Source organism: Stegostoma tigrinum, chromosome 1 (genome assembly GCF_030684315.1).
Source record: "Stegostoma tigrinum isolate sSteTig4 chromosome 1, sSteTig4.hap1, whole genome shotgun sequence".
NCBI classification, from domain to species: Eukaryota; Metazoa; Chordata; class Chondrichthyes; order Orectolobiformes; family Stegostomatidae; genus Stegostoma; species Stegostoma tigrinum.
In genome coordinates this window covers 15,692,217-15,715,505 of record NC_081354.1, presented here as the reverse complement: position 1 = coordinate 15,715,505, position 23,289 = coordinate 15,692,217, and the positions used below count along the sequence as shown (strand labels likewise).

The window sequence follows — 23,289 nt, the reverse complement described above, 5'->3', positions numbered from 1 at the left end:
ACATTCAGACAAGCTGTGAAATTCTATCACACTCCTGACGTGGGTCTTGCTAATAACTGTAGACATGCTTTATGTAGTTAGGAGGTCATTTACCTGTCACATTGTTCACAACCTCTGATCTGCTCATATTGCTAGACCATTCACATGGCTGCTCCAGTTCAGTTTCTGGTCAATTATAACCTCCCCATGATGTTGATAGTGCCGTTGAGCATCAAAGCAAGTTTGGCAGATTCTGTCTTGTAGTAGATGATTATTATCTGGCATTTGTGTAGCATGAATGTGAATGGCCACTTATCAGCTCAAGCCTCAATGTTGTGCAGGTCTTGTTGCATATCAACATAGACTGCTTCAGTAACTGGGCTGTCAGTGGTGCTGAACATTGTGCAATCATCAGCGGACTTTCTCACTTCTGACCTTACGATAGGGAGGATGGTCATCGATGAAGCAACTGAAGATGGTAAGTTTGCATGTAGCTACTCATCCTGTTTGGCCACACTATGAATGCACCTTCCTTGGCCATCAAATCCTGAGTTAGACTTTGAACTCAGAATTCCTTGCTCAGCAGTAGGAATGATACCCACTCCACCACAAGACATCTGTTTGTTCTGGAACTGATTGTACTTTTGAAAATATATAAATTATTTGAAACGCACCCCTACTAGCACAGGTTGTAGGAAAATGACGTGGATGTATATTTTTTCGCTTTTGTTCTTTCAAAAAATTCAGACTCTGCTGGCAAGACCAGCATTTAATCCCCATCTGTATTTGTCCCTAAATTGATTGTCTTGTTAGATGTTTCAGAGAGCATTCAAGCATAACCACTTTGCTGTGAGTCTATACACAACACTGATGACTTTGAAAATATGGGTGATTGTTGTAAAAGTCCCCATCTGGTTTCTTAATGTACTATCTGTGTGGAAATCAGTCATCCTGTCCTTATTTGGCTACATGTAACTCCCAGCTTATGGCAATGTGATTGATTCTTAACTGACATCTGAAGTGGCAGAGTGACGTTCAGTTTGACCGCAATAAAAACTTGCCTTGCCCAAGACACCAACATCCCACTAAAATCGACATAAGACACAAAAATCATGAGGATATACAAAAAAAAAGAATCTGGGCAATGTGAGGATACAAAGAACGTGATGATAATGGCACAGCGGTCCCTAAGGCTCCTTTCACGTTTTACTGCTCCTCGAAGCACTAACATTTCGTTTTGCTCATAACTGGTTATCCTCTCATTGTTTGACCTCGCATCCTTTTATTCTCTTCCTGTGCCTTTCCATTTAGCTGCTGCTGCCGCCGCCGCCGCTGCTGAAGAAAAGGCTCAGTCCAAAACTTGTTCTGTGTGTTAAACTTTGTGGTTCCCGGGCTGCCTCATTCCCATCAGTATTGATGAAGAAAAAAGTCTGCACAAACTGTACATCAGCACTGACTGCAGCAGGAATCAGAGGACACGACTTCGTAACCATTGAACTTCCATTGGGCTTGAAATCCACTAATGTTTGAAAGGTAGACCTTGGAAAGGGTGATGACAGCCTGTATCAAAGGGGTGCAGTCAATGCAACAGATATTCTGTTGTTTGTGCTTTACGTCCTCTGTAAATGACACTCCTGTAAACAAATAATTCTGTAAAACTATCTGAATTCCGTGGTGCTTCTATAATATGGTGTTGCAGAAACTCATCTTTAGCAGCACAAAATTGCAGTAGCATATCGGCTGCCTGATAATTGGCCCATCCAGTATTCAGTTTCCTTGGCATAATTGGAGCGGGAATGTAAGAAACCAGTGCAATCAAACCCTGTTTCCAATGCTGAGGAAGACCAATTTCTCCTGAGAATTCCAATCCAGGAGGTGCATTTTCACAATTGCAAACTGTTATCTTTACATTTGAAGATTGAACAGGAAGTTATAGAAGTTTTACAAGTGACAAACTTTTACTGCTTTTTTTGCTTAAATGGCTTTGTCTCATCTTACTCTTCATAAAATTATTTAACTTCACTGATCAAATAAGGATGTAAAATAATGTTGGGATTTGAATCATAAAAGAACCGGAACTCTGGGAGCGCATGATCTTAATCAAATCATTACCGTATGACACATTTTATACAATTACCAACATACTAGCCAGGCGGCAATACAGAATTGACTCAGTTGATCTATTAATAATCCTGTTTGATCCCATTGATTGTGTTACTATCCTGTATTTCATGTTCCTGCAGATTAATTTTTAAAGATATATTTTAAAGAGAGTGGTTACTAATCACTCTGGGTACTATCCTTATCTCTGACCAGCTGAATAGTATCTGCCTAAAGTAGAATTTTGTTTCCTGCATCCACTCAGAAAATCTGGAAACAAATATGCTGTGCATTTCCGTGCTTGGAGCTACAAAGAGCTTGCAGTGTTTGGCAGTCTTTTTTATGACTTGATGTTTTGAGATGAATCAATGAATTATTTATATTTTGCATGTTGCTGAAACTCAGTGTAATGAGAATTTATATAAAAAGCCATTCGACCCACTTTAATTTTAGACGAAAAATGATGAGTTGTAATTTTAAAACCCTGGAAAATTGAAATGGAAGAATTGAATCAAGTAAAAGATTGTATTCAATGCTTGCAAACAGTAAGATACTATAATAGCCAAACGTAGAACTGGATACATTGGATTCGAACTGACAATCTGTGTGCGTGGATCATCAGGACTATCTGATTTGTGTATTACAATGTTTTCATACTCTCAAGTGTTCAAATGTTTTCACTGCTGATTACTTACTTCCTGATGGCAAAGCTGTAGAGCAGCTACTGTGAATTTGTATTGCAACTGAGTAGAATGAACTATTCCTGTGCATCATGAAATCTGCACAATAACGGAAAAGTAAGATAGTCATTAAAGACAAATGAGTATTTCCTGCAGACAATGTCTATCTACCTATACAGGTTTTATTGCACAAAGGTCCAATACATATTCCAATATAACAAGAATAACAACTGTTAATCCATGTCAAAGTGTAGAATTATCAGATTTCCAGCAAGATTTCCGAGGTAAGAGAAAGCAGGAATTATCATTTAAAAGTTATCTGTACAAAAGCTGCTCTTTAAGCTCTGTAATTATATTTAATCTTTTATTCATTTAATCTGTTGTGTATTTAATCAGTTGTCACATCAATAGCTATTATAAATCTATGGTGATCAATTTGTTTTTAATGTTGAAACAAAATGGGCTACCTGTTAAGAGTACCATAAGGAATCCGTAATGAACTTTTAAGCATGAGTCATAACATTCCTCTACATATTATAAGTGGAAAGCAAAAACAGCCAAAAGTTCCTGATTTTATTTCATATACTGTAGTAAAGTGTCAGTAGGACCTTTTAAGGAATTAATAGATTTATAGTAATACTGTTTTGTGCTTGAAAAATTTCAAAATTTGATGACAACACAAAAGCAAAATATTGCGGAAGCAGTGACAAAAACTTTTAAAAATTCAGGAGGACATAAACATGAGCAGTGAAGTAACTAACAGGGGCAGATGTAGTTTAACATTAGAAAGGATTAATTTGCAATTTCTTGAAAATGGTAGATAAAGCCAGAGGAAAAGCCTGTATAAAATATTACTGTTATAATTAGAGTACCTAAACAGTGGTGAATGAGATAAGGGGGATCAAAAGCTGATTGAGTGGGTGTTGAAAATGAAATTTAATAGAAATTTTAAACAGCTGAAATTTGAATTTATGTAGCACCTTAAATGTAGAGTAACATTTTAGAAGTGCTTCACAGCAACAGATTCAAGTAAAATATAATATTGAACCAAAGAAGGAACTATGGAATTAAGTGACCTAAAGCTTGGACAAAGGCATGAGCTGTGGGAAGCATCCCTAGAGAATAAAAAGTTGAGACATTTAGGAATTAGATTCAGAGTTTAGAGCTGAGAGGCTGAATCCATGATCACTAATGTTGCAGCAACATGATTAGGAAGAGACAAAATAAGACAGCAAGACTTGGAGGAATGCAGAATTGTCAGTACCTTAGTAGGCTGGAGAAGATTGCAGAAGTAGGAGTCTTAGAATCATATAGTACAAAAAACAGACCACTTGATCCAAATTGTCCATGCCATTCAAGTTTACCAAACTACTACACACTACTGATGTCAGACTCACCAATCTATAGTTCCCAGGCCTCTCTTAAGAGCCTTTCCTAAAATAATGGCACAACATTAGCCACCTTCCAGTCCTCTGGCACCTCACCTATGGCTATAGGTGATACAACTATCTCTGCTGGGGGCCCTGCAATTTCTTCCCTACCTTCCCTCACATCTTGGGATGCATTGATCAGGTGCTGGAGATTCACCCACCTCTATTTTTTTTAAACCTCCAGCACCTTCTCTTCTGTAACATAGTCTGCTTTCAAGACATCAACGTTTATTTCCCTGAGTTCCCTAGCATCCATGTCTTTCTCCACAGTAAATATTGATGCAAAATATTCATTATCTCTCCCATCTTCTGTGGTCCCACACAGAGATAACCTTGTTGACCTTTAAGGGCATCTATGACAAGAATGAATTTCTAAATTTGAAGAGTTGCGAGATCTAGGAGTCAATGTAGCCCAGTCAGCAAAGAAATGTTGGATGACCAGGGCTCGGTCTAAGACAAGGTTTGTGCAAAAAAAACTTTGGAAGGTTTGTTGGGGACAGGTACGCTGCAACTGTGAAATCTGAAATTGGCTAAAACATGGATGAGGACTTCAGTAGCAGATACAACGAATCGGGGACAGAAATGCTTGATGTGCAGAGGGAACGAAGATAGTGATTATAATGTAGACAATTTGTGGTCAGAAGCTTAGAATCAAGCAGCACGAGTAGGTTGTAAACAGTCTGATTCAAACCGAGACAACTAGCTGATTGAGGAATAAAATCAGCAATTACGTTAATGAGTTTGTGGCAAGGTCTGAAGGTAATAGCTTCTGCTTTCTTAATGTTTCACTGGACTGAATGTTGGACAACAGACTGAAAAGACTGAGGCAATGGACAAGTACTGTTGGTGATAGTGAGGTAATTGTTGTCAGCATTCATGCGGAACCTGACTTGGTATCCTCTGATTTTGTGGCCAAGGAACACCAGTGAGGTGAGAAAGGAGAAGGTGCCAAGAAATATTTCTGGGTATTTCAGAGGTAGCAGTGCAGGATCAGAAACAGAAGCTGCTGGAGGTATTTTGGTGACAATTATATTGAAAACGGTGAAAAATTTAGGAAGAAATTGAAGTCCAACAGATTTGCAACAGATAACAAATTAGTGGAATTTGCAACCTATAAAATCTTCAAATGACAGCTTTCAACAACTATTCATGTGGCCAGTGCCAGTATGCGATTGGTGCTATGTTTGAACAGGGAGCTCTATATTTTCTTTTTAATGAATAAGAATTGAATAAGCAGCATAAGTTCCAGTTTATGAATAGCTGGTAAATGTGGTTAGCATAAAATTTTATGTCAAACCATGGAATGTTGGATATTAAATATGTTGTTCTAGTGAAAGTCAGTTGGTGTTGCTAAGAAGACTGAAGCTGAATAGGTAATACTCCATTCTTCTAAGGGTTTTGATGGTCATTAGATTGGACAGGATAAGCATAAAGACAGCAGGGGTGTGCAAAGAATTGTACAGTATTATTAAATGATATAATTATCATTCATATTAGATAGCCATTATATATATTGACAATGCATGAACAGCATTGATTCTGAATACTTGTTCTCACCACATTTTTTTCAAAAAGCATAAGTAATTTCTGACAGCTCTCTGTGTTTTAGGTATTACAGCACTTAATTCAGTATTTAACAAGGATTACCAACACCGTTGTATAATAATGCACTCCAGCATGTTCCATTTAGTACAGATTAGTAACTCATTGATTAACCAATCTTCTTATGCAGCAGAAACACTCAGCAGTTTCCTAAAATTACCTGTCATTTTATTAATGCATATCAAGGTCAATTTGAATTTCATTTTTATATATGTAATTATTGGATATTATTTCTATAAAACATATTCACCTTACTTATTCATTTACTGCATGATATGTACATGTTCATTGTATGTAAATATTGTGTATCCAAGAAAATTTCATGTATATAATATATACAAAAAATTCAAAATTAGTTGATGTAGTTCTGCTTCACACTTTCTTATGGACATTAGCTTTCCAAATTTCCTGAATCCTTTCAAATAAAACATATATGGTGTATGGTTTAAAAATCCTTCAGCATATCACTTGACAATTCATTAATTAATCTGCTAATGTACTGCGGATATAAAGCAAAGGCAGTCGTTAACCTGTAAACTGCAGTGTGCTGCAGTATCTAATAGTTTTACGCATTTCACCTTCCCAGCTATTTCCATCTGTGTGGTTAAATTTATCCAAGTACAATTGCTGAGCGATTTTAAGCTCTGCTTGACCTAATTCTCGGGGTTTATCTTGAGATCATAGTACTTTTCCTTCATCTGTTGAACAAGGTGTACTACAGCAATTTGCAAAATCTTCATCAACTGTGCCTCCCAAACGGCAAACCTTTACCAGCTAGAGAAACAAGGGCAACAGGCACATAGGAACAGCACTGCCTGCCTTGAAACTACACATCGCCTTGACCAGGAAAAAGATTTGATTTTGATTTTATTGTCATGTGTGCTCAAGTACAAAAGTACAGGCATACAGTGAAAAGTGTACAATGTCACCACACAAGGTGCCATCTTAGGTGCAAGTACCAAGGTATGGAATCTTAGGAACAAATTATAAAGAAAGAACTAAAGTTAGAAGTTAAACATTGCAGTAATTAATAGTATGTTATAAAACATACAAAATATGTTAAAAGTTACACATTGCAGGCCTTCTTAGTTTTAAGTAGGAATTAATAAAGCTGAAGATTCAAATATTACATCACTGTTCTTTCATCTTTGCTTGGTGAAAAGCCCTGGAATTCCCTACTCTGGAGTAGATTCACCTCATTGACAGTGAGAGTTCACAAAGGCAGTTCAGTTCTACTTGCTCAGAGCCTAAAGCATCAACAATAAGTGCTGGCCTTGTCAGTAATCCAATAAGTGCATAAAACCACTTCTCCCCAGTACATTTTCCTCCACTCATAATACCATTACTTTTAAATAAAGCCCTTAAAAAACTGCAGATACTTCAGATCTGAAATAAACAAAAACAGAAATTACTGGGGAGCTGATAGCAGCGAGGAAAAGGTAGTAATTATGCTGATGATGAGGGCTGAGAGGAGTAAGTAGGTAGGTGGAGACGGAGCCCAGAGAAAGTGAAAGAAAGGAAATGTTAGGCTGTCAAATGGATTCTTGACATTGAGCCAGAGGAAGGTGATAATGGGGGTTAAGAGGTTCATTGTACTGGAAGCAATCCATGTAATGACTGGACCTGGGGTATGGGAATGGGTAATATACATGGATGGAGGTTTTCATGCTGTAAAATTGTTCAGCTTGATAATGAGTCCCCAAGAGTTTAAGGTCCCCAAGCAGAAGATGAGGTGTTGTTCCTCCAAATTGTGTTGAGCCTCACTGGAGTACTGCAGTAGGTTTGAGTCAGAAACGTTGGCATGGGAACACAGTGGTGTTTTGAAGTGGCAAGCAGCTGGAAGCTTGGAGTTAATTTCTACCAACATAATATAGGTGTTCTGTAAAGCAGTCACCCAGTCTGCATTTTGTCTTCCCACCGTAGGGGAGACACATTGTGAACAGCAAATATGGTAGACTAGATTTAGTGAAGTGCAGGTAAATATTTCTGTTGTTTGTCTGTCTGTGTGTTTAAGGGTTTTAAAAGGGGGTTAGAGTTCCAATAGTAGAGTTAAATGTTAGTAGTTCAAACTTTCACTTACCCATAGCTAGATCTTATTTATTTGTGACAACTACTAGTTTCTTGCCAGGAATGGGAGGCTTGTCAGTGTCTTCTGTCAATCTGAACCCATTAGTCAAATAAATTGGGGGCTTTGAATACTTTGATTAAATCTTAACATTTGTGGTTTGGGGACTCATCTTGGGTGATGAGTGTTTGACTGTGGTATTGGTAAGTAATAAAGGTAAACGAAAAAACAGGTTCTGTACTGAAAATAAGAAATGGCACTTGAAATTGCAAATAACTCCCTGAAGGTGGCAGTCATCCCTGACAGATTTTAGTGAAACCATAAAGGCCAGGTTGGTAGAAATGACAAATAAAATTGCTCGCTAAAGCTAGGAAGGCAGACATAATTGAAGTACCAGCAGTATATTTGGGTTCACTAGATGTGCAAGAGGAAGCAGGTACTCCTGATTTGTGAAATGAGGTAATGCTGATTAATCATAAAATCTCTAGTGTGGAAACAGTCCCTTTGGCCCAACAAGTCCCCATTGACCTTCAGAACATCCCACTCAGACCCCCTCATAACCCACCTAATCCACACATCCCTGAACACTATGGGAAATTTAGCATGGCCAATCCACCTAACCAGCACATTTTTGGCCTGTGGGAGGAAACCCATGCAGACAAGGGGAGAGTTGCAAACTCCACACAGTCGCCTGAAGGTGGAATTGAACCCAGATCCCTGGCACTATGTGGCAGCAATGCTGACCACTGTGCCACCGTGATATATAATTAAAGTAACTTCAGTTTAAAAACAACTGGAGGTGGAATTCCAAAGGAAAAGCAGAAAGAACAAACAAAGAAAGGAAAATGAGAGAACCAGAATTAGAATTGCGAAGGGAAATATAAGGAGACAAGAGAAACAGCGAGAACACAAATATCAGTTTTAAATGATGCAGACTGACAGGAGTACGAGTCCAAAAAGGCAACTCAAAGAAAATTGCTACACATCAACTTGTAGCTTTCACTCCAATTCAGTCTGATCTAAGAAGGCTGGTAAATGCAACGTGTGACTTGCAAGCTCTGACACGTTGGGCAGGCACTGCTTGAAAGTTTGGGGAAGTGGCATGCTCGGAGGCTTGTGTGGATGCCTTGACTCTGTCTTTTCACATTCTCAACAAACTCCCTCAATGTACTCAGTACCTTCCCCAAATGAACCTACTCCATTTTAGTGAATCATTGGCTAGGACACCCATGAGTTGGTGGGTACGTATAACCTCTTCAGTTGTGCTTTGAAGACATCCCAAAATTATTTCTTCTGCATTCCCGGGAATCTCATGCCATAACCCAGTTGAACAGAGCAGTTGTTTCAGAAACTTGATCTCAGTCAAATGTACGATATGTCCCACCCACTGGAACAGTTTTTGCATGATTAGTACCATGATGCTAAGATTGATAACTTGGAGAGACTCCTGTTGGGCTGCATGCTTTCACTGCTGATTGTAAAATCTGGTTCAATATATTGTTGACCTGTATTAATGGAAAAAGCATCCTTTAGATGTACTTAAAGCTAATTAATTTATCTACACCAATTAACTTCCAATACCACAGCTCATATTGAGATTCCAGAGCCACCATGCCAAGCTGCTTTGTTACCTACAAAGGAATAATTATCTTTACTCAGCAGGCAGCAATTTTCTGTGTCAGAAGTGTTCCGATTCTAAAACTTGCTGCAGAGCTACATCATTTCATCCAAGTTGACACTTCAATGCTGTATGCAGGAAGTTTTGCACTTGGGAGCTAAGGGAGGAGTCATCTTTCAGATGAAATGTTAAGCCAAGGCTTTATCTATTCCAGGTTGGTAAAGATAAAGGATCTATGGCATCATTTGAACAAGTATTCTTTGTGGTGTTCTTACCAATATTTATCAGCCAACCAACATGACCAACACCTTGGTCAATTGCCTCATTGCTGCTTGTGGAACCTCTGTACTCAAATTCACTGTCACATCTCCTATCCCTGTACAGTACTTAAACTAATCCTAGAGCATTAGTGATTTGCGATGCACTATAATCAGTCTTGTTGGACTCAACTTTGAGGAATCAGGCTGAACCAATCAAATAACATACAGCTTCAGCAAACTCAATGTTGCCTGTGACTTTTTCCCCCATATATCTGTGTAGCGGAAATATCCAGCAATAATTGAATAGTAGTTGCATGGTGGTGGCATCTTTTAGGTTGAAGAGGCAAATGCATGAACTGTCTGGTAGACATTTTCATCCCAGAGAAAAAGTTTGGACATGATTAGAAAGACGACATTCACCATACACTACTATCACAAGGGATTAAAACATCGATACTTCCTGGTACATTGTTACACTTAACTATAATTTAGATTCTTAAAATAGACGAGTGATGCAAACATATGCAAAGGCTGAAGGTTAAAACAGAATCTGGTCTTTGCCCGAACATTAGATGTACATCTAACAATACACTAGATAACCCATGTACTTAAGTAAAATTTGGCAGAGGCAAATGATCAAGTTCACAATCAACAGGCATCTGATGTAGGACCCCCTGGTCATTCAAAGAATCTGCAAAGGAGGCAGAGAAAACATTCAGGGCAAAGCTTGATAGACTTTTGACCCAGGAGTGAGGCAGAGGTTATGGGCAGGGGGGGGGGGGGGGGGGGGGGGGGGGGGGGCAGGGAGCCAGAGCAGGTGTAAGGGGAACAGCCTTCTTCTGTTTCTGTTCTTATTTGTTTTATGCAGGGAACAATGATTATTGTGCAGGGTAGAATGTGGGATGGCAGACAACTTTGTACCATTGGTTGGCAGTGAGCAAAGGAGGACACAAGTTGAACACTATTTGAAGGGGAGTAGGGTTTTTGTTCATTGAGAAAAACTGCATTCCAAAATTTGGCAGAACACTGCCAGGTATGGCTTTGGAGCAGGTTCTGCTTCACAAATATCACTTTTCTGAAATCATTGCATAAACAAGGTTTCTGTCAAGCCTCCAGCAAATTTACATTGACAGCAATCCCATTAATGTCAAAATATGACTAGCATTTATTTCAATTTGTATTCGTTGCATTCTAAATGAATACAGCAATTGCTGCAGCTTGAATTAATATTCTGTCTTAGAAATATCCAAAGACAAATCCGAGAGCCAAACGATAAAATGGACATTGTGTCCAAGTACGCATTTGACAAAGCTTGGTTAATGAGCTGGGTTTTGAAATAGCATCTTACAACATGGTTTATGACAGAGTAGTAGTACAAAACACATGTATTCCCAGGAGTTTAATATGCAGATTTTTTTGAGACAAAAGTTAACACTCAAAAAGGTAAATTACTGAAAATACTTTATTTTGGCTTTGTTAACAGAACACAGGCCAGTATTCAGAAAAAAAAGCGCGTCTGTAGTTCACAGCTAAACTGTTATAAAACAAATTTTAAACCTTTGATGATGGCAAACAGATCTGCAGTCAGTGACTCAGCCCTGAAATTTGAAAGTCCACATCAATAGATAACTTGTTGACAGTTCATTGAACTAAATCAACTTCTCCACAGTCAATGTCAAAAGAACTAAATAACAAAAGACAGTGTTATATTGTTCAAATAATATTTATTGTCTCTCATTGAAAAAACACCCCAAATTGTGTGTTGAATAGATACATCTGATAAGTCCGTACTAGCAAACCGTAAGGGCAACATGCAGATTCTTCATCTGTACTTTTAAAAATGGTCATCATTTCAGAATAGTGTCTTCATTAGCTGAAATGAGAGATTAGTTTATATTTTCTCAATGCAGTACATATACACATTGAACTTGAAATGAACTTATGTTCAATGTAGGGGATGGAAGAGGTTCCTCCCAAGCTCAGTAGGAGAAGTAAGATGTCCTTGGATAAATACAGCACAAAATTCCTTTTCTTCAAATCATATCCACTCTGTGCCAACCCCTACCCCGCACAAACTATCTTCTTTCTAGTCCAGTGCAAGCATGCACATTTTTGAATGTGCCTTGACAGTACTCAATTCTATGACAGTCAGATGTATGGTGTAATGCTATGGAAAACAGCATAATCAAACTGAACAGACTTTCATTAGCTGGGGCCAGATTCAAAACTTTCCAAGTAAAAATGAGATTAGCAATGTTCAACTTTTACACAGAATAACAGCCCAACCTCCTTCTCAAAAGCAACATCAGATAGAAATCAATGTTGAGTCAAGACAGTTCTTAGGAATGATTATGTTTAGCTTGGACAGAGAGGAAGCTAGAGACAGATTTTCAGTTTACCGCCAAGATTTCTGAAATTAAAGTCACCAAAGGTGTGGTGAAGGGAGTATAGATGGTTCAAATGCCAAAGTTGAAAGAATGCACTATTGTGGATGAGTTCTCTACGAAGCTGGCAATAGTGAAAAAGAAAACAGAGGGGGTGAGGTCATGAAATCATCTGAGACCAAGAACATTCGAAAGAGAATTACAAATTTAGACACACTTGGGAACCAGTATAAGTCAGTTGGACAGGGTGATGATTAAAAGGAATTTGGTACAAATTAGGATATGGAAAGCAAAGTTTTGGACCAGGTAAAAATTATACAGCATGCATGATGGTTCCAGCATGTGATGGCTTGACATAGGGTGGAAGTAAGCCAATTTTTAAAATGGAGGGGTTATGGGAATGAAGCTCAGCTCAGAATCAAATAAGATGGCGAGATCACGAACAGACTGGTTCAAACCATAGTAATGGACAGGAAGAGGTGGGATTGGCAGCAAATACACAGATTGATGCATAGGGCCAAAGGCAATGGGAGAAGTGATAATTCACTAGGACAAAGCTTTGGTGAGCCAATCTGGTTGACTTTGAGGCTTGAAATCTCAGGATGTACTAGCTTAAAAACAGCTGTAGTACAGATACAACAGAATTAGGCTTAAAGTGTTAATTTGTGCAATGGATTGCCTGAAACTTGACTTTAGCATCTTAAGTTTGGAAAGCTGAGATCATTTCAGAGTGTTTAAAATGACAGGTTAGATGCATAAAAGCTGTGATAGTAATCATCCAGAAATGTGGCCCTTAAAATAAGAAAGGCGACACATGGAAAAATGGAATTTGCTTCCAAAAAGCTTCTCGATGCTGTCAACACAACATGTTGAAGATTGAAACTACTAGATCGTTGTTAGACAAGGAGAGACAGGTTATATGGAGTTGAGCTAAAATCATCCAGAATATAACAGAAGAGGTAGAACAGGTTCAAGGACTGAATGACGTACTCTTTTTGCTACTTTCCTATGCTATTCACATGTAGTACACTCGTCATTACATACTAACTTACTTTCCTTAACTGGCCACCAAATATGCAAAATATTGTTTCCCTGTCATCACAGAATAATTTATGTTTCAACTACCTTCTGCCAACTGTTTTGCAATGCGTTCAAGTTCCTCTCGTTTCTTTTTCTCTTCAGCCTCTATTCTCCTCTCCTCTTCAGCAACAGGCTTTAGATAATCTTCATTATAAAATTTTAAACAAAGGATCAGTAAGTCTCTGCAGGAACTGGAGTAATTAAAATTATTTGCAGCTTATATGCTACCAAAGAATTCTAATTTGTTGACACTTTCAACAAATGCAACTATCATCATTATTTTCTGGTATTGTCACTAGTTGGAAGTGCTGTTAGAGCTGACATATGACAAAGTTTAGCATTAACTGTGAATTGTTAACTGGAGAACTCTTCAGACAGGTTAGAAAAAGTCAGTAATTTGTTCTAGGTTTTTAGAAGATTGCAATATTGCATTCAAGACAAGATCATCTCTTACCATATCGCTTCTTCCCATAGATGATGCCAACCAGCAATGCCGAGTACCTAGCCATCTGTAACAGGATGGAATACAGGTTTACTGAAATAGTTTCATTTCAGTCCTGAAGAAAAAAATAGACTCCTGGCTGGAGTGATAAAGCAGTACGCATTTCATCATAATAGGCAAAGATTTGCTGCAGTGGAACATCTGTCTTATTTGTGATTTCAGCTCAAAACACAAGTTGTCCACAAGAGTTGTTGAAAATACAAGCTCCGAGTGACGCAGTGAGGGAAAAAAAGAGGGTAGAGGATCTAAGTGAGCAGGGCAAGCAATACAAAACTGGACTAGCCATATAAATTTTGTGGGTACAAGAACAGATTAGAGACTTGGAATCCTGTAGCAAGTAACTCCCCTCCTGACTCTTCTATATCGTCTATATCATGGAATACTCTTTGCTTGCCTCAAATGCAGCTCCAACACTTGAGGAGCTTGATATCATCTAGGACACAGCAGCTTGACTGTAGATGTGGTACCAGTCAGTCCACCACCAAAGCTCAGTAGCAGCAGTTTGTATCATCTACAAGATGGACTCAAATGATCCTCACTAGAGACCATTCAAATATAACTTGCCTTCGGTATCTACAATAACTCTGAACTCATTTGATCAGTTTGACCTTGACCAACAAGATTTTACTGATTGAAAAATAAACTACAAGACACAGGAATTGAAGTAGGCTATTCAGCACATCAAACTTGCTCCACCATGATCATGGTCGATCTGGTAACCCTCAACTCCACTTTACAGCTTTTCCCTATAACCCTCGATTCCATTACTGATTAAAATACAGTCTGTCTATCTCAGCCGTGAATACACTTAACAACCCAGTCTAAAACAACACTCTGTGGTAAAGAATTCCACTGATCCACTATCTTCAAGAACTTTCTCCTTATCTGTCTTATTCTGAGATTATGCCCTTTGGTGCTGGACAATCCCACAAGAAATAACCTTTCTGCACCTACCCTGTCAAGTGTCCTGAGAACCTTGTATGTTTCAATAATTCTAAATTCCAACAAGTACAGGAACAACTTACTCATTTCCTCTTCATAAGACAGTCCTTCAATACCTAGTGAACCTTCTCTGCCAACATTGCTAGTTTATCTTTCCTTTGGTTCGGTTTGAAAAAGGCTTGGAGTTGGGTCTGGTGATGGTGGTGGATCCATTGCTGATTGTCGGGGGGGGGGGGTCCGTCTGGTTCGCTGGTGCCCTGGGGGGAGGGGGGCTGCCGTCCTTGTCTGGTCTGGTCTGGCCTGCACGGGGGTTCGGCAGTGTGGTCGACTCTTGGCGTCCCTCTGTGGTTGCAGATGGGCGGCGGATGCTGGTCTGTGCACTGGTGCCCGTGTGGGAGCTGGAGGAAATTGTTGGTGTTTTCTTTATCTTTTTGTTGCTGCCTGTGGGAGTGTCTCTCTTGAATTCGTGGTGCGGGTGCAGCGTGGGGGGAGTGCATTCAGCGGTTGTCTCTGTGCTGGCTCTCTGTGGGAGCAGCTCAGGTGGTCCCACGGGTTGTCTTTTTCTTGTTCTATATCTACATTGGGTCTTGTTCCAACTCTTGTCAGTGAGAATTGTAGAAGTCAGGTAGGGACTATGAGAATAGGAGCTTGTTAGGATGGGAGCACAATCACTTTTACTTAGTTGCTATGCCATAGCTGCCTCAGAGCTTGTGATTTCACTTGGGGTCCCAACCCTAATGTTGGAATGCACTGCTCTGCTCTGTCACAAAAATATGTTTCACCTTACATCTAAGGAGCTCATTCCCTTCCTCTGCAAATGTGTCAGATCTACTACACACAGCAGTCCCACTCTGACATTGCTGTGTGATGTTGCCAGACTAGTCCCTTATAATAGGTTCTTTCTCACTCACTTTAAAATCTGTACAAAGGAAAAGACAGGATATAGAGCACAAACCTTTGCCGTAAAAATTCCAACAACATAGAATAGATAGCATGAGAGCATGGAATGCGTTGCCAGCAGCAGTTGTGGAAGCAAGGTCATTGGGGTCATTTAAGAGACTGCTGGACATGCATATGGTCACAGAAATTTGAGGGTGCATACATGAGGATCAATGGTCGGCACAACATTGTGGGCTGAAGGGCCTGTTCTGTGCTGTACTGTTCTATGTTCTATGTTCTATGAAACATAACTTAAGTGTATTCCAGCTGCAGTCTGACCATTCCCTTTTTTAGCAAAATCTGCCTACTTCTACGCACTGTTCCCTTTGAAACAAAAAGGTAATTTCATCTGCCTTTCCTTATTACTTGAACTTGGATGCTGCTTTTAGAGATTCACACAGTAGCTTTCTGAAGTTGTTCTCCAATTAAATAACATTCAAGCTTTGTATTCTTCATGTAGAAGTGCATAACATAATAGCCCACCTGTCAAGTTTTTGCCCACTCAATCTGCAGAATGTGTCACCCTCACTACTTGCCTTCCCATCTAATTTTGTATCATCCTCAAACTTAGCCACAGTACATTCTCTTTCTCATTCAAGTCACAAACATATATTGTAAATAATTGTGGCCTCAGCACTGATCCCCGTGGCACACTAGTTACACCTTACCATCCCGAAAATGCTCTCCTCATCCCACCTCTATTACTTAGCCAATCCTCTGTCAACGTCAACATACTATATCCAACATCATTAGGCTACATAATTAACTAATAGCCAATGTATGGTATTTTAATAAAAACCTTCTGAGGACCCAAAAATATTAAATCCACAACTTTCTCTTCACATATCCTGCTTGCTATCTTAAAAGAATTCTACCAAATTTGTAAGAAATGATTTTAACTTGATGAAACTATGCTGACCCTGCTCAATCTGCTTTGAAATGTTCTGCTATTACATCCTTCATAACACTAACATTTTCCCAATAACAACCTACTGAAGGTTAATTGCAGCAAGTGAATGAAGTATCAAGTCAAACACCAAGAAAGGAACAAGGGAGAGAGCAAATTTAGCAGTGTGGTAGAAGGCACGCAAAGAAAATATCCACCAACTGAGCAAGGGACAGTCTATATTTTTAAATCGAAACAAATTCTAATTGTTTTCTAAGAAATGATATTAAAAAGGTATGCTAGTAACTGTTAGCCTTAACTTTCTATGGCAAATTTTATGGACTATAAACAATTCCACAAACTTCTCAAAAACAGTTCAAGGTTAGATGTAAGAGATAATGGGAACTGCAGATGCTGGAGAATCCAAGATAACAAAGTGTGAAGCTGGATGAACACAGCAGGCCAAACAGCATCTCAGGAGCACAAAAGCTGACGTTTTGGGCCTAGACCCTCCATCAGAGACGGGGATGGGGACAGGGTTCTGAAATAAATAGGGAGAGGGGGGAGGCAGACCGAAGATGAATAGAGGAGAAGATAGGTGGAGACGAGAGTATAGGTGGGGAGGTGGGAAGGGGATAGGTCAGTCCGGGGAGGATGGACAGGTCAAGGAGGCGGGATGAGGTTGGTAGGTGGGAAATGGAGGTGCAGCTTGAGGTGGGAGGAGAAGGTAGGTGAGAGGAAGAACAGGTTAGGGAGGCCGGGACGAGCTGGGCTGGTTGTGTGATGCAGAGAGGGGAGGGGGAGATTTTGAAGCTTGTGAAGTCCACATTGATACCATTGGGCTGCAGGGTTCCCAAGTGGAATATGAGTTGCTGCTCCTGCAACCTTTGGGTGGCATCACTGTGGCACTGCAGGAGGCCCATGACGGACATGTCGTCTAAGGAATGGGAGGGGGGGGGTTAAAACGGTTTGAGACTGGGAGGTGCAGTTGTTTATTGCAAACCGAGCAGAGGTGTTCTGCAAAGCAGTCCCCAAGCCTCTGCTTGGTTTCCCCAATGCAGAGGAAGCCACACCGGATACAGTATACTACATTGGCAGAAAGTCAATGACTTTCCATATTAAGCAGATGTTCACCTGCATATCTGCCAATGTAGTATACTGTATCCACTACTCGGTGTGGCCTCCTCTACATTGGGGAAACCAAGCGAAGGCTTGGGGACCGCTTTGCAGAACGCCTCTGCTTGGTTCGCAATAAACAACTGCACCTCCCAGTCGCGAACCACTTCAACCCCCCCTCCCATTCCTTAGGCGACATGTCCATCATGGGCCTCCTGCAGTGCCACAATGATGCCACCCAAAGGTTGCAGGAACAGCAACTCATATTCTGCTTGGGAACCCTGCAGCCCAATGGTATCAATGTGGACTTCACAAGCTTCAAAATCTCCCCCTCCCCCCAGTGCATCCCAAAACCAGCCCAACTCATCCCCTCCCGCCCACAGCATCACAAAACCAGCCCAGCTCGTCCGGGCCTCCCTAACATGTTCTTCCTCTCACCTATCCCCTCCTCCCACCTCAAGCCGCATCTCCATTTCCTACCTAACCTCATCCCGCCTCCTTGACCTGTCCGTCCTCCCTGGACTGACATACCCCCTTCCCACCTACACTCTCCTCTCCACCTATCTTCTCCTCTATCCATCTTTGGTCCGCCTCCCCGTCTCTGCCTATTTATTTCAGAACCCTCACCCCATCCCCCTTTCTGATGAAGGGTCCAGGCCCGAAACGTCAGCTTTTGTGCTCCTGAGATGCTGCTTGGCCTGCTGTGTTCATCCAGCTCCACACTTTGTTATCAAGGTTAGATGTAACTTTATTTTTCCAAAAAAAAAAATGCTGTCATGATGTGCAATTCAAGGTGCCACAAGAGATGCAGCTAGAACTGAGAAGTATAAACTGTTTGCAATTCACCTATTAATAAACAGCTTGCAATTCAGTGCTACTTGTTTATTTTATCAAACCAGCTCAAGGGTCTGAAAACTGAATTATGGAAGACAATTCACAATTCAAAGTATTACTTTGCATTATTTCAGGGCTTGAGGGGACAAGGTCTTAAAATGCAAACTTATTGTCCAAATCACAACCTTTCCTATCGTTGACCTTCAGCACTGAAAGCACTCCGTACAAATCAGAAAATTTATAGTAGTCAATTTTCTACAAGATATTAAGTTGGAAATGGACTACGATGTACCTAAAGGCGCGCGAGATTATATTAAAAACAAACCATCATTACTTCAGACACACAGTCACTCACCAACATACGCCCCTCATGCCACCTCAGGGCCCTCACCACCACACGAACATGCCAATTCTTCCTTCACCCATCTCTCTATCAAACCGCCGACCCCTTACCCACCCACGGTGACACCCCAAACACCGACCCCTCACCAAGCACATGCACTACCGATCCCTGTCTCAGCTCCAGCCCGCCGATCCCACCCAACTCTCACACAAAGTCTCCAACCCTCCCTCTTTCCACCGCACGGCCCAAGGTTCTGCTTTGACCTTAACTCAGGCTCCACTAGGCCCCGGGTACACAGACATCAACCAGCAGCAGCTCGCCACCGGGCCCTAATGGCTGGCGTGGATGGTTTCCCTAGAGCCTCGGATCCCCCTCCTTACCTTGATGACGGGCGAGACCTGTACCGGAGGAACCATGACGACCAACAACGGACCCTTCTCTCCGGGAGACTGGAGCCAGCAAGTAGAGAGCGGTGAGCGTCCTACGTCACCGCGCCGTGCGTCACGACGCAGGGGAGCCGCCGTACAGGAGGCGTCTTCTGGTTGGTCAGAAGTTTTATTCCGGGGATTTGCCTGAAAACTTTGGGACGGAGCGGTCTGCACCTTTGTAGCAGCTGACACGGTACGTTTAATGCAATAACACAAAGAACTACGGCTGCTGGTGATCTGAAACGAACAAAAATCAGAAAATGATTTGGAAATTCAGCAAGTTTGCGTCTTTCCAGAGAAAAACAATCCTAACGTTTCCATTCCAGTGACCTTTATAATGCTTTGTTTTTCTCTCCACAAAGACTGCCAAATCTCCCGAATTTCTCTTCTAATTGATATTTTTGTGGTGCCTTTAAGAAGTGGTGAGGCGTCAAAAATCTGTCCGGGGGCTTTAACAACCACAATGCCGGAGAAACTCGGCTGGGCTGGTAAAATCTATGGAGAGAGAAACGCAGTTAACGGTTCAAGTCTGAGGTGACTTCTTCAGAACTGGAAGATGTTAGAAAAGAGAGAATATGGGATCTGCAGATGCTGGAGAATCCGAGATAACAAAGTGTGGAGCTGGATGAACACAGCAGACCAAGCAGCATCTTAGGAGCACAAAAGCTGACATTTCGGGCCTAGACCCTTCATCAGAAAAGGGGGATGGGGAGAGGGTTCTGAAATAAATAGGGAAAGAGGGGGAGGTGGACCGAAGATGAATAGAGGAGACAGACAAGTTAAAGAGGCAGGGATGGAGCCAGTAAAGGTGAGTGTAGGTGGGGAGGTAGGGAGGGGATAGGTCAGTCTGGGGAGGACGGACAGGTCAAGCGGGGGGGATGAGGTTAGTAGGTAGGAAATGGGGGTGCAGCTTGAGGTGGGAGGAGGGGGTAGGTGACCGGAAGAACAGGTTAGGGAGGCGGGGATGAGCTGGATTGGTTTTGGGATGCAGTTGGGGGAGGGGAGATTTTGAAGCTTGTGATATCCACATTGATACCATTGGGCTAACAAAGTGTGGAACTGGATGAACACAGCAGGCCAAGCAGCATCTTAGGAGCAGAAAAGCTGATGTTTCGGGCCTAGACCTTCTGATGAACAGTCTAGGCCCAAAATGTCAGCTTTTCTGCTCCTAAGATGCTGCTTGGCCTGCTGTGTTCATCCAGTTCCACACTTTGTTATCTCGGATTCTCCAGCATCTGCAGTTCCCATTATCTCTGATACCATTGGGCTGCAGGGTTCCCAAGCGGAATATGAGTTGCTGTTCCTGCATCCTTCGGGTAGCATCATTGTGGCACTGCAGGAGGCCCAGAATGGGCATGTTGTCTAAAGGATGGGAGGGGGAATTGAAATGGTTTGCGACTGGGAGGTGCAGTTGTTTATTGCGAACCGAGCATAGGTGTTCTGCAAAGCAGTCCCCAAGTCTTCACTTGGTTTTCCCAATGTAGAGGAGGCACAACGAGTACAGCGGATGCAGTATACCACATTGGCGGATGTGCAGGTGAACATCTGCTTGATGTGGAAAGGCTTATTGGGGCCTGGGATGGGGATGGGGGTGAGGGAGGAGGTATGAGGGCAGGTTTAGCATTTCCTGCGGTTGCCGGGGAAAGTGCCGGTGTAGTGGGGTTGGAGGGGAGTGTGGAGCAGACAAGGGAGTCACGGAGAGAGTGGCCCCTCCGGAAAACAAACAATGGTGGAAAGAGAAAATTGTCTTTGGTGGTGGGGTCGGATTACAGATGGCGGAAGTGTTGGAGGATGATGCGTTTGATCCGGAGGTTGGTGGGGTGTTACGTGAGGACAATGGGGATTCTCTTTTGGTGGTTATTGCGAGGATGGGGTGTGAGGAATGAGTTTCCGGAAATGTGGGAGACATGGTCAAGGGCGTTCTTGACCACTACAGGGGGGAAGTTGCGGTCCTTGAACAACGAGGATATCTGAGATGTACAGTAGTGGAATATCTCATCCTGGGAGCAGATGTGGCGGAGGCGAAGGAATTGGGAATAGGAGATGGCATTTTTTCAGCAAGGTAGGTGGGAGAAGGTGTATTCTAGGTAGCTGTGGGAGTTGGTAGGCTTGAAATGGATATCAGTTTCTAGGTGGTTGCCTGAGATGGAGACAGAGAGGTCCAGGAAGGCGAGGGAGGTAGAACATAGAACATCGAACAGTACAGCACAGAACAGGCCCTTCAGCCCACGCTGTTGTGCCGACCATTGATCCTCATGTATGCACCCTCAAATTTCTGTGACCATATGCATGTCCAGCAGTCTCTTAAATGACCCCAATGACCTTGCTTCCACAACTGCTGGCAACGCATTCCATGCTCTCACAACTCTGTGTAAAGAACGCGCTTCTGACATTCCCTCTATACTTTCCTCCAACCAGCTTAAAACTATGACCCCTCGTGCTAGCCATTTCTGCCCTGGGAAATAGTCTCTGGCTATCAACTCTATCTATGCCTCTCATTATCTTGTATACCTCAATTAGGTCCCCTCTCCTCCTCCTTTTCTCCAATGAAAAAAGTCCGAGCTCAGTCAACCTCTCTTCATAAGATAAGCCCTCCAGTCCAGGCAGCATCCTGGTAAACCTCCTCTGAACCCTCTCCAAAGCATCCACATCTTTCCTATAATAGGGCGACCAGAACTGGACGCAGTATTCCAAGTGCGGGCTAACCAAAGTTTTATAGAGCTGCAACAAGATCTCACGACTCATAAACTCAATCCCCCTGTTAATGAAAGCCAAAACACCATATGCTTTCTTAACAATCCTGTCCACTTGGGTGGCCATTTTAAGGGATCTATGTATCTGCACACCAAGATCCCTCTGTTCCTCCACACTGCCAAGAATCCTATCCTTAATCCTGTACTCAGCTTTCAAATTTGACCTTCCAAAATGCATCACCTCGCATTTATCCAGGTTGAACTCCATCTGCCACCTCTCAGCCCATCTCTGCCTCCTGTCAATGTCCCGCTGCAGCCTACAACAGCTCTCTATACAGTCAACGACACCTCCAACCTTTGTGTCGTCTGCAAACTTGCTGACCCTCCTTCAATCCCCTCATCCAAGTCATTAATAAAAATTACAAACAGGAGGTGTTAGAGATAGTCCAGGTGAACTTGAGGTTGGGGTGGAAGGTGCTGGTGAAGTGGACGAACTGTTCGAGCTCCTTGTGGGAGCATGAGGTGCCGCCAATAGAGTCATCGATGTAACAGAGGAAGAGGTGGGGTTTAGGGCCTGTGTAGGTACAGAAGAGGGATTGTTCTACATAACCTAAAAAGAGGCAGGCATAGCTTGGGCCCATGTGGGTACCCACGGCCACCCCTTTTGTTTGTAGGAAGTGGGAAGAATCAAAAGAGAATTTGTTGAGGGTGAGGATGAGTTCGGCTAGGCGGATGAGGTTGTCGGTGGAGGGGAACTGGTCAGGCCTGTGGGACGGGAAGAAGTGGACGGCCTTTAGGCCATCTGCATGAGGAATGCAGGTGTATAGGTACTGGACGTCCGTAGTAAAAATGAGGTGCTGGGGACTGGGGAATTGGAAGTTCTGGAGGAGATGGAGAGTATGGTGGTGGCACGGACATAAATAGGGTGTTCCTGGACCAAGGGGGAGAAAATGGAGTTCAGATAGGTGTAGATGAGTTCAGTGGGGCAGGAGCAGGCGGTGACAATGGGTCGACCAGGGCTGGCAGGTTTGTGGATTTTGGGAAGGAGATAGAAGTGGGCAGTGCGAGCTTCAGGAACAATGAGTTTGGAGGCTGTGGGTGGGAGGTCATCTGAGGTGATGAGGTTGTGGATGGTTTGGGAGATTATGGTTTGGTGCTCAGGGGTGGGGTCATGATCCAGGGACCAGAAGGAGGTGGTACCGGAGAGTTGGTGTCTGGCCTGATTGATGTAAAGGTCAGTGCGCCATACTACAACTGCGCCTCCCTTGTCTGCTGGTTTTATGGTGAGGTTGGGATTGAAGTGGAGGGCTGCATGTTCTGCGGGGGTGAGGTTGGAGTGGTTGAGAGGGGTGGAGAGGCTGAGGTGATTGATATCTCGACGGCAGTTGGAGGTGAAGAGGTTGAGGGA

The 23,289-nt window shown here is 42.2% G+C and overlaps 2 protein-coding genes across 2 annotated transcripts in view; one reads left to right on the top strand and one right to left on the bottom strand.

Moving 5' to 3' along the window:
- Window positions 1–6,124, top strand: part of LOC125458365 (rod cGMP-specific 3',5'-cyclic phosphodiesterase subunit beta-like) — an 86,786-nt gene extending 80,662 nt beyond the window's left edge. The window contains exon 22 of the mRNA XM_048543607.2: window positions 1,291–6,124. Coding sequence (XP_048399564.1) covers window positions 1,291–1,355 — 65 coding nt within the window. The 3' untranslated portion in view covers window positions 1,356–6,124. The remainder of the gene's footprint in view (window positions 1–1,290) is intronic.
- A 5,314-nt stretch (window positions 6,125–11,438) lies between these two features.
- LOC125457100 (ATP synthase subunit e, mitochondrial) lies at window positions 11,439–19,276 on the bottom strand. Its single transcript, XM_048540830.2, has 4 exons — window positions 19,141–19,276; window positions 13,653–13,707; window positions 13,244–13,342; window positions 11,439–11,607 (listed from the first exon to the last, which is right to left on the bottom strand). The coding sequence occupies exons 1-4, from the start codon at window positions 19,174–19,176 to the stop codon at window positions 11,582–11,584; spliced, it is 216 nt and encodes a 71-aa protein (XP_048396787.1). The 5' UTR covers window positions 19,177–19,276; the 3' UTR covers window positions 11,439–11,581.
- Between the last annotated feature and the right edge of the window lie 4,013 nt (window positions 19,277–23,289).

Excerpts from the sequence above, each read along its gene's own strand:
- LOC125457100 (XM_048540830.2), bottom strand. The coding sequence starts at position 19,176 with ATGGTTCCTCCGGTACAGGTCTCGCCCGTCATCAAG. Across the intron at positions 13,343-13,652 it reads CTATGGGAAGAAGCGATATG|ATTATCTAAAGCCTGTTGCT; the intron begins GTAAGAGATGAT and ends TTTATAATGAAG. Across the intron at positions 11,608-13,243 it reads TGCAAAACAGTTGGCAGAAG|CTAATGAAGACACTATTCTG; the intron begins GTAGTTGAAACA and ends CTCTCATTTCAG.